The sequence below is a fragment of the Mesoplodon densirostris genome, chromosome 6, assembly GCF_025265405.1.
Source record: "Mesoplodon densirostris isolate mMesDen1 chromosome 6, mMesDen1 primary haplotype, whole genome shotgun sequence".
Taxonomy (NCBI): domain Eukaryota; kingdom Metazoa; phylum Chordata; class Mammalia; order Artiodactyla; family Ziphiidae; genus Mesoplodon; species Mesoplodon densirostris.
In genome coordinates, this window is record NC_082666.1 from 22,035,440 (window position 1) to 22,054,135 (window position 18,696).

General features: G+C 40.9%; 2 protein-coding genes across 2 annotated transcripts in view; one reads left to right on the forward strand and one right to left on the reverse strand.

The window, feature by feature from the left end:
* The window catches only part of TMEM8B (transmembrane protein 8B), a 131,803-nt gene that overhangs the window by 83,834 nt on the left and 29,273 nt on the right, over positions 1–18,696 (forward strand). The window lies entirely within an intron of this gene.
* LOC132491599 (olfactory receptor 2S2-like) lies at positions 16,727–17,759 on the reverse strand. Its single transcript, XM_060100462.1, is given in 2 exon segments — positions 16,727–17,134; positions 17,136–17,759. Coding segments are annotated over 2 exon segments (1,032 nt in total).

Here is an 18,696-nt window from a genome sequence, read left to right on the forward strand (position 1 = left end):
TGGTGGGTGACCAGCACAGGGATTTCAACCATATGGAACGGCTCTCACCTGATGTTTGTGGTCTGGTTCTTAGGGAAAGTGAGGACATAGGGGCTTATGGGAATTGTCATACTTACTGTCTGGGTAAAAGCCATCTCATGGCAAGGCTTGCCTTCTATGATAATTTTTATTTATTATTTTTATTTCTTTTTATTTTATACATTCAAAGATAAAAGGAAATTTAAATTTGCTATCTGGGGAGACTAAGAGGATAGATTTTTTTTCCATCTTGAAAAGAATGTGTGTTTATTCTTCAAGAATAAAAGTTAGGTGCTTCCCTGGTGGCGCAGTGGTTGAGAATCTGCCTGCCAATGCAGGGGACACGGGTTCGAGCCCTGGTCTGGGAGGATCCCACATGCCGCGGAGCAACTAGCCCCGTGAGCCACAACTACTGAGCCTGCGTGTCTGGAGCTTTTGCTCCGCAACAAGAGAGGCCGCGATAGTGAGAGGCCTGCACACCACGATGAAGAGTGGCCCCCGCTTGCCACAACTAGAGAAAGCCCTCGCACAGAAACGAAGACCCAACACAGCCAAAAATAGATAAATATATAAATAAATAAATAATTTTAAAAAAAGAATAAAAGTTAGTTTCTAATTCCCTTATATTTTATTGCTATTTTCCATTTTTATTTTTTCTATCCATTATGAAAGTTGCACTCTTTACTTACGAAACTAAATTGATATCATTTTTTACCGGGGTAAAGTATACACAACATAATATTTATGATTTTAAAGTGTACAGGTCAGTAGCGTTAAGTACCTTCACACTGTTGGGCAACCATCACCTCCATCCATCCGCAGAACTGTTTGCCTCCTCCCAAACTGTAGCTCTGTACCAGTTAAACACTATCTTCCCATTCCTCCCATCCTCAGCGCACCATTCTACTTTCTGTCTCTATGAATTTTAATACTCTAAGTACCTCGTATAAGTGAAATCATACACTATTTGCCTTTTTTGACTGGCTTATTTCACTTAGAATGTCTTCAGGTGTCATCTATGTTGTAGCATGTGTCAGAATTTTCTTCCTTTTTAAGTATAATATTCTGTTGAATGGATAATTTTTATTTTAAAAATTCTATTATGGCAAACTTCAAACATACATAAAAACACAAAGGATAGTATACTGTGCTCCTAGGTACCCATTATCCCAATGGAAGATTGTTTATTCCATTTATACTTCCACCCAGTCCACATCCTACCTTTGGAAGCTAATTCCAGAACTATCACTTAATCTGCAAACATTCCAGGATGTATTTAAAAGATAAGAACTTTTATTAAAAATGTAACCATTATCACAACACCCTGAAACATTGAACAATGATTCCCTAATATCATCAAGTATCAAGTCATTATCCAAATTTCTTTATAATTTTAAATGTTTTAGTTGATTATATTTTCTCATATTTGTAACTGGCCATTTCAAGCCTCTAAAGATCTGGTGGTAGTAGAAGGGGTTTAGTTCTAAATCAAGGTAAATGCGATTTGAACTAATCAGGCTCCAGGTAAACTTCATGTACAGGTACTTGAAAGAATCTTTTCCTGGCTTGTCTGTTCCAAAGGATGTTTGCTTTCTTCTAAAAGCTCCGAGAGTAGTGAAGCAATTGTGTCTTTGCAGTTGAGCACCCCCAAAGATTTAGCCTTTTAATTATTTGTGCTCTCTGATTTGGATTTGGCCTCTTATGCCCTTCCCTAGGGAAATTTAGTAGTTTATAGTTTTGAGATAGGTAAGAGGACGGACTCTGGAATATACCTGGTGCTGTTAACTGCAACTTGAAATTGAAAAGGCTTATGAATGAAAAAGAAAAAGGAAATGAATGACGGATACTGGAGGATATTGTAAGACAGACTCAAGGATAAGGGTAAAATAAAGGGACTAGCTGAGCAATTCCTGTTATAAATGGTTGGCAGCAGTATTCCCTGGGGGAAGGGACAACATAAAAGAGGAGACTCAAGGCAGGATTTTTAGCAACAATCCAAGGTACAACTTTCTTCTTCTTCTTCTTGTTTTATATTAAATTAGGGCTGCCAGATAAAACATAGGTTGCCAGTAAAGCTTCAATTTCAGATAAACAGTGAATACTTTCTAAAGTATTATAAGTGTGTCCCGAAGTGTCCTGGGTACTTTTGCCGTAAGCATTTTTGCTGTAGATATCTTTGCCACAGGCATTTTCACCGCAATATTTTTGCCGCATCACTAATTGGCCGTAAGGCAATTTTGCCGTGAAAGAGAAAATAACGGGTTGACAGTTTTGGGTTTGACAGGTTGGTTAACTGGTTGAGATGTGTTAGCATTTCTTCCAGTTGGCGACATTATTGATGGCTTTATCGAGCTAACAGATGAGGATGGGATGATCTGCCCCCCCAGAGTTGGCTTCCAATTTTGAAACACACTAGGGTGGAAGAGAAAGAGACCTCGGAGTGTCTTGAAGGCATACCGTTGAACCCACACTTCCCACAGAACTTTGGAACGTCTATCAACAGACATGTGACAATGTGCCAAGAACAAACAACTGTGTAGAAGCTTTCATTATGCAATACAAACCTCGGTCACAAACATGCACTCTAGTTATTGGGAACTAACACCTCTCTTTTAAGTTTATTTTTATTTTTATTCAAGTACAGTTGATTTACAATGTTGTGTTAGTTTCTGGTGTACAGCAAAGTGATTCAGATATATATGTATATGTATACATATATATATTTTTTCTTTTCCGTTATGGTTTATTACAGAATATTGAATATAGTTCCCTGTGCTATACAGTAGGACCTTGTTATTTATCCATGCTGTATATAATAGTTTGCATCTGCTAACCCCAAACTCCCAATCCAACCCTCCCCGCAACCCATCCTCTTGGCAACCACAAGTCTGTTCTCTATCTGTGAGTCTGTTTCTGGGAACTGACACCTCTCTTTTTGGCCTACTGCACCGCTTGTGGGATCCTAGTTCCCTGACCAGGGATTGAACCCCCGGCCCTCGGCAGTGAGAGCATGGAGTCCTAACAGCTGGACCTCCGGGGAATTCCCGACAGCTCTCTTAACAAGGGAACAAATTTTAGCAAAAAAGAAAAAGTGTGATGCTGAACAAGGAGAGGAATGAACAAAGGAAAAAAAAAAGGGCGGGGGGAGGGCGTATAAGATACTATGAATGAGAGACTCCGTGCTTAGGTACAAGTGCTTAGGTACAATGCACAAAGTCAGTTATTTGTGCATTATTGCCGTGAATCTATACACGTTTTAAATGTATTTAAATGTTTTGTATTTTGCAATAAAGTCTGTTTAATTTTGTTATTCATTTCTCATGCTTCATTATGTCCTTTTTAATGTTCGTTCCCCTTTTATTTTTCGTCCTTTTACGGCAAAATTGCCTTACGGCCAATTAGTGATGCGGGAAAACGCGGGAAAATGCGGGGAAAGGTGGGGAAAGGCTTGCGGCAAAGATGCCTCCGGCAAAGATGCTTCTGGCGAAAATACCTGACTCGTCCTGGGTACGTTGACATCTTTATACTAAAAAAAAGTATTCGTTGCTTATTTGAAATTCAAATTGAATTGGCCATTCTGTATTTTTATTTGCTAAATCTGGTAACTCGGCCCGTCAATGCGTAGGGACTCCACCTGTGAAACAGGGCTTTTGAGCTTTAGGCCCCTTAGTTTTCTTTCTTAGAGGATGGTTGATGGTTGAATTTTCATTTCTTTATTCAGTCTCCTTGTTCTGCATGTTCTACCTAATATCATAGCTTTATATTTAAAAATTGACATAGTTTACATTAGCACCAACAGAATATGAGCATTTATTTTTCTCTATCCTCTTCAACATCTAAAGCTATTGGTCTTTTAATTTCTGCTAATTTTCTGGACAAATGTTTGAGAATTGCTGGTTTAGAGCACTTCTTTTTTTTTTCTTTGAGGTACGCGGGCCTCCCACCGCTTCGGCCTCTTCTGTTGCGGAACACAGGCTCCGGACGCGCAGGCCTAGCAGCCACGGCCCATGGACCCAGCCGCCCCGTGGCACGTGGGATCCCCTCCGGACCGGGGCACGAACCCGCGTCCCCTGCATCGGTAGGCGGACCCCCAACCACTGCGCCACCAGGGAAGCCCTAGAGCACTTCTTAAATGAGACGAACGTTTCTTTTGTGACGCCTAGCATCAAGGTTTTGGTTAAAAAGAATTTTAAATTTTATTCTATATTGTAAAGAATTTTACAATAGGGCTTCTCTGGTGGTGCAGTGGTTGAGAGTCCGCCTGTCGATGCAGGGGACACGGGTTCGTGCCCCGGTCTGGGAAGATCCCACATGCTGCGGAGCGGCTCGGCCCGTGAGCCATGGCCGCTGAGCCTGCGCGTCCGGAGCCTGTGCTCCCCGCAACGGAAGAGGCCACAAACAGTGAGAGGCCCGCGTACCGCAAAAAAAAAAAAAAAAAAAAAAAAAAGAATTTTACAATGAAATGTAATGACTTACAACATGTTAGCTGTTTTTAAATTCCAACAGTGGATTTTCCAGCTGCTTCCAAAAAAACTGATCTTTTCTGTGCATACTCAAGGCAACACTCAAGAATTTCAAATTAGCTTTAGCAAAATCAAATATTTATATTTAAAAAGAAAACATTTGAACTTAGAACTCGTTAAGATAAAAAAGTTAACAAGCTGAAGATGCCTTGTTAGTTAACGCCACTAATGGCAACATCTAGGTCAGATAAGTTATAGAGATTTAAAACAGCATTCCCACTAGCTTTGTGTAACCATATTTGTAATTATTGCCATAAATGATTTAAAAAGTCCCGTAGTCTCTTTAGTCTACATTTCCACAAAAAGCTCTTGAAAGAACAAATTCTGCTCAGTTGTTTTTTCCTTTGCTTAAAAAAAAAAAAAAGTGCCAGGAATCCCACCCCACCCTGCTGCTGGGTAACAGTCAATCATTTATTATTCCTGGATCAAACACAAGCATTCATGTCTAGGAAAACATTTTGCAATGAATGGGATCTTGGTTTCTACTAAAAACAAAAAATGGCTAAAAAGAGACTTCAATTTATTTTCAAATTCTATGGCTAAATTCCTATAATTCCTAACTGGTGAAAATATTGGCAAGCTACTAGATTTTACTTAGGATCAGATTTACTTCTTTGGTGTCTGCCCAGAGGAGCTATTGAGAGCTACTTGTGGCTAGCTTTTAAGAGACCAAATGGACCTCGAATGGAATGAATATTGACACTGATGTACAATGCACAAGGAGAAGCAGAAGAAAGAATTGAATACTTTTATTTTTTGAATAACTAAGTATAACCAACTTTCACTTCAAAGTTTTAATATTTGGCAAACCAAAAAGGTTACTTCTCAAAATGACCAAACATAACTGAACCCTTTCTTTGCATTTTGATATTAAGCTGGGAGTTATATAGCTTATCAAAATTCTTATCTAATCAACTAATTCAGGCTCACCAAATACAGTCACTGTCAATCCCGACATACTCAGTGGTCTTCCTTTCCGTAAGCCTAATCAGACCTAAAGCTAATTAATCCCCCCAAAATAATCAGTTCCCCTCAAAGTGATCAAATCCCTTCCCCCAAGCATTCTCAATCATCTCGTCAACCACTAGCCATGATCTAGCAATCATCCATTAAATAAATGTCATTGTGGCAGGGACTGATAATCTTTCAATATCCATTTTTCATTTCCCCTTTCACTAATAGAAACCCCTAAATTTTAACTAAGCATCCGGCTTCGTGGCTAGACACTATATTTCCCACCATCCTTTGCATCTGGGCGTGTCCACGTGACTAAATCTGGCCAATGGGATTGAGTGGAAATGATGTTTTCAACTTCCAGGTCAAGTCCTTGAGAAAAAAACTGTCCACGCCTTCTCAGTCCCCCTTTCTTTCGGCTGGAATGTTTGAATTAAAGTAGTAAACTAGCTTTGATCAGTTGGATGAGGACAACAACATAGGGGAGAGTGGAGCAAAAAGAAAGAAGTGGGTCCCTGGATCACCTTGTAGAGCAGCATGACAGAAGTGCCAGTGAAGTCTCATGGTCATCCAGTCCAGATGCATGTAGGCCAAGGGTTGTATCCTTACACCTACAGTCATGATGCAGTGTTCTCCTGTCCCACAGGTCAGATCTCAAGGTGTGGCCAACCACAGAGGGGTTTTGAAGGGCTCAGTACTTTCCAAGTCCTTGTCACTCAGATGCTGAAGCCTGTGATTAACCAGCAGAAAAAGAAGTTGGCCCCCAAGTACCCCTCTTGCAGTCTAGGAAGGTGAAGTCACCTAAGACTTCTGGTGAGAAGTCTTTCTGTTCCCTTAGAGGTGAGCATTTGTGAGAGACCAATGAGATACTTTAGAGTTACGGACTATTAAAACTGAATCTGGGTAGAGTAGAAGCCTTTAGCAAGACCTATGGGTCATAACTATAGACATTTAACATCTGTGGATGAGTCAAAATGTTATCAGTTCTCAATATTTTCAAATGGATGGTGAACTAGCTTCAGACACCTCTTTGTGGTTCCTGCCACCTCCTTGTATGCCCTCGAGTTTGGTGAAATTGGTTTAATTATATCATTAGGCCCAACTGCCTCTTGAGACTTGGGATTTTCTGCCAGAACATTCAGTTGTGCACTTTGAGGACTGTTTACAAGAGTTGGTGAAGTCGAACAGTGAAGTGTTTCATTAGAGGGGGAATCAATTCTGCTCCAAAGTCGTCTTTTTGCTCTTACACTAGGAACATTATTAGAGAATCAGAGGGTACTCAGAGACATTTAGTTAGAGCACAGTATATGGAGAAGACAAACTTTGCATAGATTGTCTCCTTGGACAGAGATGAAGGTGAAGTTTATAAAAACAAAATCTGCAGGTGATCTTTGTTTTTGGGTAAGTTCATTGGCTCCAAGGAAGGCAGTTTGTGCTCGAAAAGGGCTGACAGAGTTATGAGGAAAGGCAATTCTTAGTTGTATGTGGGTTTTTCTGAGAAGCCTTATGATTTCAGCTATAGTACGTTCGTCGTGTGTCCCTCTCTGTATCATAGCAGCCAGTGTCCTTCCATTGGTACCTGCATGATTTTTCTCATTGGAATTTCTTTGGGGAATTAATAATATGGGAATTTCATGATGGTGCTTTTGGACCCAAATTGAAATATAAACATATACATGTATGTCATGGCTGTTGATCCCTAGCTTACAGAAGGGGGCATGAAGCGAGCATACTGCCTTTGTTATAGGACTGTGTGGATCATCTGGCTGTGTGTTTGATGTAGTACAACACATGATGAGATCTTAGGCAGCCTGGATAATAGGATAGGGAATTGTGATAACTATTATCAATACATTTCATCTTCTCTGAGAAACACAAAGTGAAGCTTTACTGTCATACTTGCTGGGAACATGTCCAAAAAGATGAAAGACTTTTTAATTATCTGGATCCAGTCAAAGAACCTGATTCCACATCCACACATATTGCTTATTATATTAGATGTACACGACAAACCAGTATCCATAATCCATATCACAATTATGCTGCCCAGGTCCATCTCTGATGAACCTGAATGAGAACTAAAGGTGAAGAATGTGTTGATCACTTGATGAAGAAATTCGTAATGCCACATTAGCTAAACTTGATGTGTATTGCCCATAGTTCAGAGTCTTATGATAGCTATTTTATCATGGGCTAGCATTGTCCTGGCAATTGTGCGACCGGCTGGGAAACAGATACATATGGAGATAAAATTTCTAAGAAACTATTTTGTCAACTCTTTTATTTTTTTCCCAATGTAGCTGAGCAAGTTTCTATAGACAAGGGGCTTTCTGGGAGTGAGTGGCAGCTCTTACATTAAAAACAATATAATGCAGAATTAGAATTATGGAGGATTTTGTGGTAGAAACTGTTTATTGTTCCACAATATCTGGTCATCTCTTCTTTAAGAATCAAAGAATCCCCAATTTTTAACTAGGTCACATGTTTGCACAGAATTAAGGCTGTATTTCTCAGCATCTCCTGCAATTAACTACAGCCACATGACTAAGGCGAATGGATTGCAAATAGAATTGTAACATGACAGCTTCTAGAAACCTATCTTATAGGACAGCTGGCATATGCCCTTTGTGCCCTGTATTATTCAAGATTCTCCAGAGAAACAGAACCAATGGGAGATATTTATTTGTTTATTATGAGGAATTGGCTCACACAATTATGGAGCCTGGGAAGTCCCACAATCTGCTGTTTGCAGATCCTGGAGACTCAGTCTGAGTCCAAAGCCCTGAGAACCAGGGGAGCTGATGGTGTAAATCGCAGTCTGAAGCAGGATGAGATGGGATATCCCACTGAATTCCTCCTTCCTCCACCTTCTGTTCTATTTAGGCCCTCAACATATTGAATGATGCCCACCCTCACTGGGAAGGGCAGTAAACTTTATCAAGTTCGCAAATTCAAGTGCCAATCTCATTGGGAAACACTCTCACAGACACATCTAGAAACAATGTTTAATCTGAGCATTCCATGGTCAGTCAAGTTGACACATAAAATTAACCAGCACCCTCCCCTTCTTCTTTGTCATTCTTTCCATCCTACCACTTGTAATGTGGCATGAGAGCTGGAGCTCTAGCTGCCTTCTTGGACTATGAGGATAAGGACTACACCATTGTAATAAGAAAGCAGTAAACTAGAAGGAGGTGGAGTCTTTGAGGAACAGAGATTCCACAATATCCCTGGATTACCTACCCTGCAGATGTTTATACAAGACAGAGAAATGAGCTGCTATCTTGTGTAAGCATTACTAATGTGAGGCTCTGCTATATTTGATTAAACCTAATCTTCACTGATACAAAGCCTTATCTTTATGTTTACTTGATTCTTCATGGGCCTTAGTCAATGCGTCTCTAGCCATTTCCTGTCAGTGTTAAGAGGCCAAACCTTGGTCCTTAGGATAACAAACTCAACATGTTACGAATAAGAAGAGGTCCAATGAATCTCAAGGACTTAAATTTTCCAGCTGCTTCAGTTGGTTCTGAAGATAATAGCCACGAGCTCTATGAGGCAATGTGACTACATTTTTACTCTTCAGAGAGCATTGCTAATGCAAAAAGTATTCCTATCCTTTGCTTAAGGATGTCTATTCATTCATGAAAACCTTTCTACTAAGGGAAAAAAGTCAGTAGATGGAAAAAATTTTCTAATGATTTTAATACGAAAAATTAGGATACTGATCCAAGATACCCTAAACAGTATTCACAGAAGAATATATTAATTGAACAATGAAAACAAGTTTATGTAATAAACAGCAGTTAGAAAGTAAATAAATAGAATTTATATGTAAAATGTAATATAATGAAGTTTACAGTACTTTCCAAGGGGGGAAGAAGGACTTGATAGTGTGTGGGGCTGGGGGAGAAGGGATTCTTTGGAAAGTGGAGTCTTCTTTCTGCCCTATTTTCTTCAACAATATTTCAGCATTTTGCGGGTTTGTGGTAATCTTGCATTCAAACTGCACTATAAATCATATCACAAAATACTTCTAGGGCAAAATAAAAATAAATACACAAATGCTTCAAAACATGTAAAAAATAGTGCATGTGCACAGCCCACTGAAGAGTCGCAGGAGGTACTGCCTCTTCATTCGTCTCGCTTGGCAATACATTTGGGTTCATCCCTATGTGGCAAACAGCTCCTGTTTGTTCCATATGATATTCACCAGCTAGAAACTGCTGTGCTGAGTAATAAGTTGGTGAGTGTGTCTTTGCCTGAAACCGAAAGTCAAAATATTCTTGTAGTATATGTCATTGGGTGAAAACATTGTTATTCTGAAAAAAAAATTTTTTTTAAATTAAAGGAGTCACTGTCTGAAAAGTGGAATAACCTTCAAAGCCATAATGGCAGCAAGTCATTACTGATTGGTCATTATGTGGGGTATGTGTATGGCTGGAGAGGAGGGGTCAGGAAGAGGCAGCAACTCGAATCTCTTTACAGGGGTCTTACACTTGGTAACTGTGAGCTAAGTCGTTATGAGGTGTGGTAAGAATGCCAAACTGCAGGCAAAACTGCCACATCTAGCCTTTTTGCCAGGACCCTGGGCCTAAAATTGCTCCTGTGTTTTCTTTCAGCCAGACTTGAGGGATGCAGGGTGTGTGTTCCCCCGTCTGGGAGAAAGAACGGGATAGTTCACCTGTACCTGTTTGCTCGCCTCCCCATTTTCCTGAAATCTCTTGAACGCCGGCTGGGTCTGTGCTCGCTCTTTTCCGGCTCTGAGCCCCACCGTAAACCTCGGTAAGTGCTGCTGGAGCCAAAAGGCATGGGCTGTGGAGTCAGACGAAGTTGGATTCAAATCCTGACATTTCCTTCTCTGAACACTTTTAAGTTTTTCTTATTCACCTCCTCCCTCTTTCCCCCCTAGACCTTCCTCTGACCTTGCATTCTCCTCAAGTTGCATCGTATCAAGTTTTTTCTTCTCTAACTTCACTGTTACACGTGTTCAATCTGCCATCTTATCAGAAAGACTTTTTGTGCTGGACTCGACTCTCCTGGAGTGCTCTTGGCATGTTTTTGTTCCTCTGGCGGTTCACTCGCATCAGGAGACTTGTTTCTCTAGGTTCTGTTTACTCCTCTGTCTGGCTGCTGGGTGCTCTGCTGCTGGCGCTCTTCAGGCAGCTGCATCCTGGGAGTGGGCCAGGCACTGTAGTCTGCCCGTGTGCGTTAGGGTGTGAGACACTGGCCGCTTGTGAGTCCTTTAATAGGCCCCAAGCTGCCAAGGCAAGTAAAACTTGCATAATTCTCTACTCTGGGCCAGAGAGACAGACCCCTGGGCTCTTCCAGCGACCCTGACATGGAAGCAACAGCCCTGCCCCTCTGTGGTCCAGAAATTGCCCAAGCAGACTCTCTTAGATACCACAGCGTTTCCTCTCTTTCTTGCCCCAACACGTGATGCTTGTCTCCAGGATCTCCTCGTACAGAGGAGTAAAATTCCTTCACCACTTCCATCTTTTAGGACTCTCACATAGCCTCGGCATTGCCCACGGCTCTGAGTCTCAGCAGCTGCCTGTTCTAGGAAAGTAGAGTCGCTGGATTGGGGTTGGGTTGTGATGCATCATGGATTCTACAGAACAAACTGCTGTCTTCCCAGAATCCTCAGAGGCTTCTCTAGTAGAATCTTTTAAGATTTTATTTTTTTTATTTTAATCTTTGATTCCTCTGGAATTTATCTTGGTGTTTGGGGAGGGGTCTTATGGAACTGAGACCCAGAATAATGAGCCCGGTTCCGAGACTGTGGAAAGAAGCAGGACATTGGAACCAACTGATGTAAGAAGCAACTGCTGCTGCTCAAAGGCATTGTGGGGCCACAAGGCCGGGAATAGGGAGCAAACCAGAAGGAGCAAGTCCCTTTTTCCTCCTCCAGCCTTCCACTCTCCCTCTAGCGCCCCCTATGGGCAGCACCTATAGGGAGCCAGCTGGCAAAGCAGAAATGTGGTTTGGAATCCCAGCCCAGCAACATAAAACTGAATAGTATAGAAGGATAGCTTTGGAGCTGAGAGACAATAGCTTAATAATTAGCACATTGACTTTATCACATATTAAATGACCATATATATTTGGGTCTATTTCTAGACTCTATTCTGTTCTAGTGATCTATTTATTTCTCCACTAGTACCAAACTTAAAAGAAAAATTACTGTACTTTTACATACATTTTGATATCTAGTAGGACTAATTTCCCCTTGTTGGTCTTTTTCCAAATACTTCTGGCTGTTCTGACATGTTTTTCTATATGTATTATATATAATGTATAATTTATTTCTGTGTGAATTAGAGTTAGCTTGTTAGTGACTGGGATTGCATTGAATTTCTGTATTAATTTCAGGAACTTGAGAAGTTTACACTAGCAAGATTTCTTATCTGAGTTATATTTTTCAATTCAATATTCCTTTGAATTCTTTCAATAGAGTATTTTGCTTTTATTCACGTAAGTATTGTGGATTCTTAACTTTATTCTTAGGTGTTTCCCTCCTCCAATTCATTGCTAATATAGATGAATTCTTTTTCCCCCATAATATTTCCTCCTGGATACTGTTTGTATGAAAAACTTGATTTTTGCTTGTTAATTTCATAACCAACTTCTTCATTGAATTCTCCTATTTTTAAAAATAATTTATTTATTTACATTTAAAAATTGTTTGGCTGCATTGGATCTTCGTTGCTGTGCACAGGTTTTCTCTAGTTGCGACGAGCCGGGGCTACTCTTCGTTGCGGTGCGTGGACTTCTCATTACGGTGGCTTCTGTTGTTGCAGAGCACAGGCTTAAGGTGCACAGGCTTCAGTAGTCGTGGCTCGTGGGCTGTAGAGCACAGGCTCAGCAGTTGTGGTGCACCGGCTTAGTTGCTCTGCGGCATGTGGGATCTTCCCGAACCAGGGCTCAAACCCGTGTCCCCTGCGTTGGCAGGCAGATTCTCAACCACTGCGCCACCAGGGAAGTCCCAAATTCTCCTATTTTAGAAAAATTGCTTTTCAATCGATTTTCCTGTTTCATCGAGGTATAAAATTATTAGTATATAAGTTATCAATAATAATAAAATTATTCCCCACTTTCTTCTATTTTCACTCTATATTTCTTTCTGTTCTCTAATTCAATGGTTGGTATTTCCAGAACAGTGTTAAATTGTAATGGGTTTGATCTACTGATTCATCATTAAGCATGTTGCAGACTTTTAAAATTAGAGACATTTTAATTTTGTTAACACACCTGTTCCTATTTTATTGGAAGTTTTATAAAACTCAGAATTAGATTTGTTAAACTTTAAAAAATAACTTTGGGGGAACTATTGAAATGGTTATTTTTTCCTCCTTTGACCTGTGAATGTGATGAATTATCCCAGTAGGTATCCTTAAATTTTTCCACCTTTACATTTTAAAAGTAAATCCACTTGGACATTGGTTTATCTACTTGGACATTATTTTAATGTATTGCTGAATTCTATTATATATGTATAATACCTATAATATATGTATATACACAGACATACATTTGTGAGATGGGTCTCTGGTTTTCTCAGTTGTACTTTCTTTGTCATGTTTTTCATGTTTCAATATCATTGTTATGCTGGCTCGGTTAAAGGAATCTGGAAGATATCTTTCTCACTGTATGCTCTGAAATAATTTAAACAGTATTAAAACTTTTATTTAATAGCATTCACCTGTGAAACTCCCTGGGCCTAGAACATCTTCAGGTGGTCAATCTTTGACAATTTCTCAATTTCTTTTTAGATAGTTGGTGTTTTAAGATTGTCTAAATCTTAAATGGTTAATTAGGTAATTTATTTTTTCTTAAAATATAATTTTTCCCCAGATTCTCACATTTATTTCTGAGAGTAGAGCGAAAATATGCTTTTACAGTGTTTAATTTTGTTGGCTACAGTGGCATGCATCATAATTGAGTTAGGTGGTCCATCCGGATTGGGGGACCCCTGGTGGGTGGAGATGAAGGGCAGGCTGAGCAGGTGGAACCTGCCTCCCTCCACTGTCTCCCACCTCCATTCTGCCCCCAGCCCTGCCCTGCTTCCGCCAAAGCAGATCCACTTTATATTTGAAGTTTCAGCTTAAAGATTTCATTGGGGATTTGGTCACTAAAATAAAAGCCTGAAAAAGCACAGATCCAGAACTGTAAAGTTGAAATAATACATTTGTTTGAATAAGTATAATAATATGATAGTATTCCTGTCCCCCCAAAGAATTTATCCATTCTAGTCATTTTCATTTGGGGGATTTTAGGAATGAGTTCCTATATTGTATGATGTCATATCAATACTTTTTCAGAAAGACTGATGACCTAAGTCAGTGAAAAATTTCCTCAGTTTGGTTGTCTCTTCTTGTTCCTGTTAATGCATCTTGTTCTTTTTGAAAGCGTCGGCTAGAAGAAAGGTGACTGACATTGAAAGGCAAGAAATGTGAAGTTGGAGTAGGGTTAGACATTGTTCCTAGAGAAAACAATTTATGTGATTTCTAATTTAATAATTACATCAGGATCATGTAGTTTGTAATATAAAAAGACACAGCTACCATTAGAGGAAAAGAAAGTAGAGGACAGCCTACTAAGAAGGTAGACTTGTTCTCGGTGTTTCTCAACGTCAGTCTGATCTCAGTTACCCTGGGGAAATAGAATTAGCTTAGCAGTGTTATTATTCCCAAGGTATTTTCAGAAATATCACATGCTTTCTATTGCCGGAATAAATGAGTTGATGCTGTAGACACAGTTTGGTACCTCCAGTTGGGTAATGTTGGGTGATTTTGGCACAGGAGGAAGGGCTGGGGCTGTTTGGGCTGGAGGGGAATAGCCTCGGAAAGAACTATCTTCATATGTCAGAGGGAAAGGGATTAGGTGCATTTCATGTGGAGACACAAAGCTGAATTAGGACGGGAAGGTAGAGGCTACAGGAGGATATATTTTCATATAATTCAAGGAAGAATTTGCTAGTAGGGCTGAATGAAACAGCTAGAATCTGGAAGGATTAAATTCTTCATCACTGGAGATGTCCAAGCAGATGCTGGATGACTGGCGTCAGGGATATTGGAGAGGAACTCCATGCATCATGTAGCTCTGGTTGAACAAGAAGACCTCTGAAGCCTCATCTACGGATGATGTTGCACGGCTCCACAAGTGTCTGAAGTTTGCCTAAATTGCCACTAGATGTCACTCTTGTATGTTTGCAATAGCAAGATTTTTTTTTTTTTTTTTTTCTTTTTGCGGTATGCGGGCCTCTCACTGTTGTGGCCTCTCCCGTTGCAGAGCACAGGCTCCGGATGCGCAGGCCCAGCGGCCATGGCTCACGGGCCCAGCCGCTCCGCGGCATATGGGATCCTCCCAGACCGGGGCACGAACCCGTATCCCCTGCATCGGCAGGCGGACTCTCAACCATTGCGCCACCAGGGAGGCCCAAGATTTTTTTTTTTAATAGGTTTATTTTTTATTTATTTATTTTTGGCTGCATTGGGTCTTCATTGCTGCTCTTCATTGCTGTATTGGGTCTTCAAAGCTGCAGGCTTTCTCTAGTTGCGGCAAGCTGGGGTTACTCTTTGTTGCAGTGTGCAGGCTTCTCATTGCAGTGGCTTCTCTTGTTGCAAGCGTAGGCTCTAGGCGCACTGGCTTCAGTAGTTGTGGCATGTGGGCTCAGTAGTTGTGGCTTGCAGGCTCTGGAGCGCAGGCTCAGTAGTTGTGGTGCACAGGCTTAGTTGCTCCATGGCATGTGGGATCTTCCTGGACCAGGGCTTGAACCCGTGTCCCCTGCATTGGCAGACAGATTCTTAACCACTGCACTACCAGGGAAGTCCTTTTTTTTTTTTTTTTTTTTGCTGGTGCAAAGTAGAAATCAGGAACATGACTGATTAACATAAGACAGTGAAATTTTATTAACAAAATGTACATCCCTGTCTTATACAATTCATTTTTAATAAATATAAGAAAACTTAAATATCACTTGAAGCAAAAATTTCCAAGATCTACTATATTCTCAAAATTGGATTCCTTTTCTAAATTCTCTTTTAGTTTTCCAGTATTCTCAGAATTTAATATAACTTGCCATAAAACCGCTTCTGTTCATCCACTGCCATCTCAAATGTCTCATCCATCTTTTGTATCAATTGTTCTAGATAGGAACTATATCTTGCTCTCTTCCACATGGCACATTAGCACTGTGCAGCACTCATAATAATACTTCTAGCAATATCTTACATTTCTATGTTGCTTACTATTTACAGAGGACTTATTTATAGTGTCTTATCTAATCCACATAAAATAAAGTGGTTAGGTTTTTAAAATATGAAGAAATAAGCTGAGAGATGTTAAGCAACCTGCCCGAGGTCATAAGTAAGAAAATGCTTCCCAGTTTTATTGTGCTAAACTGTGGAGGCTCAGGAAATGCTACAGACTTTATGTCTCTTGGACATTTGCAGTGTACATTAGTATATTAAAGGCTCTGAGAATTCCTGGCAACTTTAACCCCCCACCCCAAAGTCTTCAAACATATTTAGCCACTATCTATTTCTTTCTTTATCTATCTACCTGTCATCTGTTTTTTTTTTTTTTTTTTTTTTTTTTTTTTTTTTTTTACAGAATGTGAGTTATTATGTAACAGAATACTAACTTTTCTATTGGGAATTGCTGTAAGTGATGAATATCAAATTCAAACCCTATACTCCTTCTTCAATTTAATTTGATTGACTAGCAGTGTTTCAAAATGTGCAGTGCATCAAGAAAAATATAGCCTCAATTTTCTCATAGATAAAAAAGAAATTTATTTAATCAAAATAGGTTATTCTCACCCAAAGTCTTTCAGTGTGGCAAATTTTGTCTCTTCTGAGCATTTCAGACAAACTCAATCTAATATACAGAAGTCCAAGGTGAAAATGTCCCCTTCCTCCTTGTTCCTCTGTCTCTCCCTGTGATTCCAAAGGGGTGGCAAAGCTGCTGTGAGAGCCATCTTACCTCTCTGAACTAACTCTGCAGTTTAGGCACAACACGGGCCATTAGGCTTGCTCTAATGGTCCCTGTCTCCTTGGTTTTAACATGTTTTCAGAATGTCTTCATCATTCAATTAGAGGATTTATTGTCTGGCATCTGTTGAATGTCAGACATGTGGCCAAAACTCAGGAAATACACTCTGAAAAGTTAAACATTCCCTGAAAATGGACTTAAGGGCAAGAGATCATTCCAGTTAAGTTGACTTGGCTTTAGAATGGCAGCTGTAATGACTGAAGTCCTTTCTTCCATGGGGGTGAGAACCACAGAAGACTCCTCCTACAACACTGACTGAAGGATTTCTGACTCACCAGTTTCCTCACAGTGGCCTTCACATCCTTGTTCCTCAGGCTGTAGATGATGGGGTTGAGCATGGGGGTCACCACCCCATAGAAGAGGGGGATGAGCTTGTCTGAAAGATCCTCTTTGTCTACCCCCAGGGGGTCCTTAGACTTGGGCTTCCCATACATGAAAAATAAGGTCCCATAGAATATTATCACCACAGTGAGGTGGGCAGAGCAGGTGGAGAAGGCCTTTTTCCTCCCTTCAGCTGAGGGGATCCTCAGGATGGTAGCAATGATGAAGACATAAGAGGCAGAGATGAACAGAACTGGGACCCCCCAGGAAGATCACATTGGTCACCCCCATGCTGATCACATTGATGGAGATGTCGGCACAGGCCAACTTCAGGACAGCCAAGATCTCACAGGTGAAGTGGTTGATGATGTTGTCCCCACAGAGGGGCAGCTGAATTGCCAAGGGTGTGTGTACCAGAGAAGCAACACCACCAATAGCCCAGGAGCTGGCAGCCATGGGCACATAGGCAGCCTTGCTCATGACCACAGGGTATCTAAGGGGGCTGCAAATGGCCACATAGCGGTCAAACGCCATCATGCTCAGGAGCACATACTCTGTCCCTGCCATGGCAAAGGAGAGGAACATCTGCACGGCACAGGTAGAGAAAGAGGTGGTTTCCTGGGGGGCCAGGAAGCCATCCAGGGCCAGAGAGACTGAGGAGGTTGTGTAGCAGATGTCCAGGAAGGAGAGGTTCCTCAGGAAGAAGTACATGGGCTTGTGTAGGTGGGAGTCAAGGTTGGTCACCAGGATGAGGACCCCGTTGCCCAGCAGGGTCACCAGGTACATGAGCAGGATGAGCACAAAGAACGTTTTCTCCAGCCTTGAGTGGGCTGAGAGGCCCAGGAGAATGAACCCCACCAGGGGGGAGGTCTGATTAGCTTTTTCCATGTGATATCCCCTCTGTCATCAGCAAATTACAAAAGTAGCACATCAGGCTTTCTGGAAAAGAGTCCCAGGCATCGTATGCGGTCACTCCTGCTGCGTAATAGGAGAGCATATGTGTGTTAGAGAAAAACAACTGAAAGAGACAGCAGGGTGTCTTCAGCTCTTACATGAGAGAAGGTCAGAGTTGGAGCAGAGCTTACAACGGGCCAGCATTGGGCGAGGGCCTCAAGGAGTCCAGGTGTGTGAGGGGTGTTTCCGAAGTTGCTACATCCTCTCATTGTCCATAAAAGCAACTGAGAGCTTGAGAGGGAAGTGACCTGTCCGAGTCTTCTAAGTCTTCTAAGTTGGTGACAGAGACAGGACTTGACCCCAGCGGACCTGATCCCTAGTCAAGGAGGGATTTTCTTCCGCATTATGACTAGCGGCTGGAAAATCCTTTGAATGATTTCTCTTTAATGTAAATGTATAGACATTTCATTTAATCTGAGTTTTCTTAGATTCTCAGGGAGGAAAATCCCCAAGCTGATCCAATTCTTAGAACCAGTAAATTTTAAAGCCTCTTTAAATTTTGACTACAAAACTTGTATAAAATGTCAGTCCACTTCCAGACAGAGACAAGCCCAGGTAAAGACTCAACCATATGGAGGATGACTTCTCCAGTCTGCCTACCATAAATGACACAAACTTGACGTTGTCAGCATTGGAATCTGCCTATTTTAATACAGATTGATAGCACTATATGGAGAGCTTCCTATATGGGGAGGAACTTGATGAAGTCAACACAAGGATTGATTGGAGTGATTGAACACACACTATGGGCTGACAACTGTGCAGCTTACTAACCAGTTAACTCAGTGATCAATAGCCATCTGAACTACACATACCAGATAGTAGGCTGTACAGCATTAACTTCTAACCTCATCTCCTTGGAATATTGGTG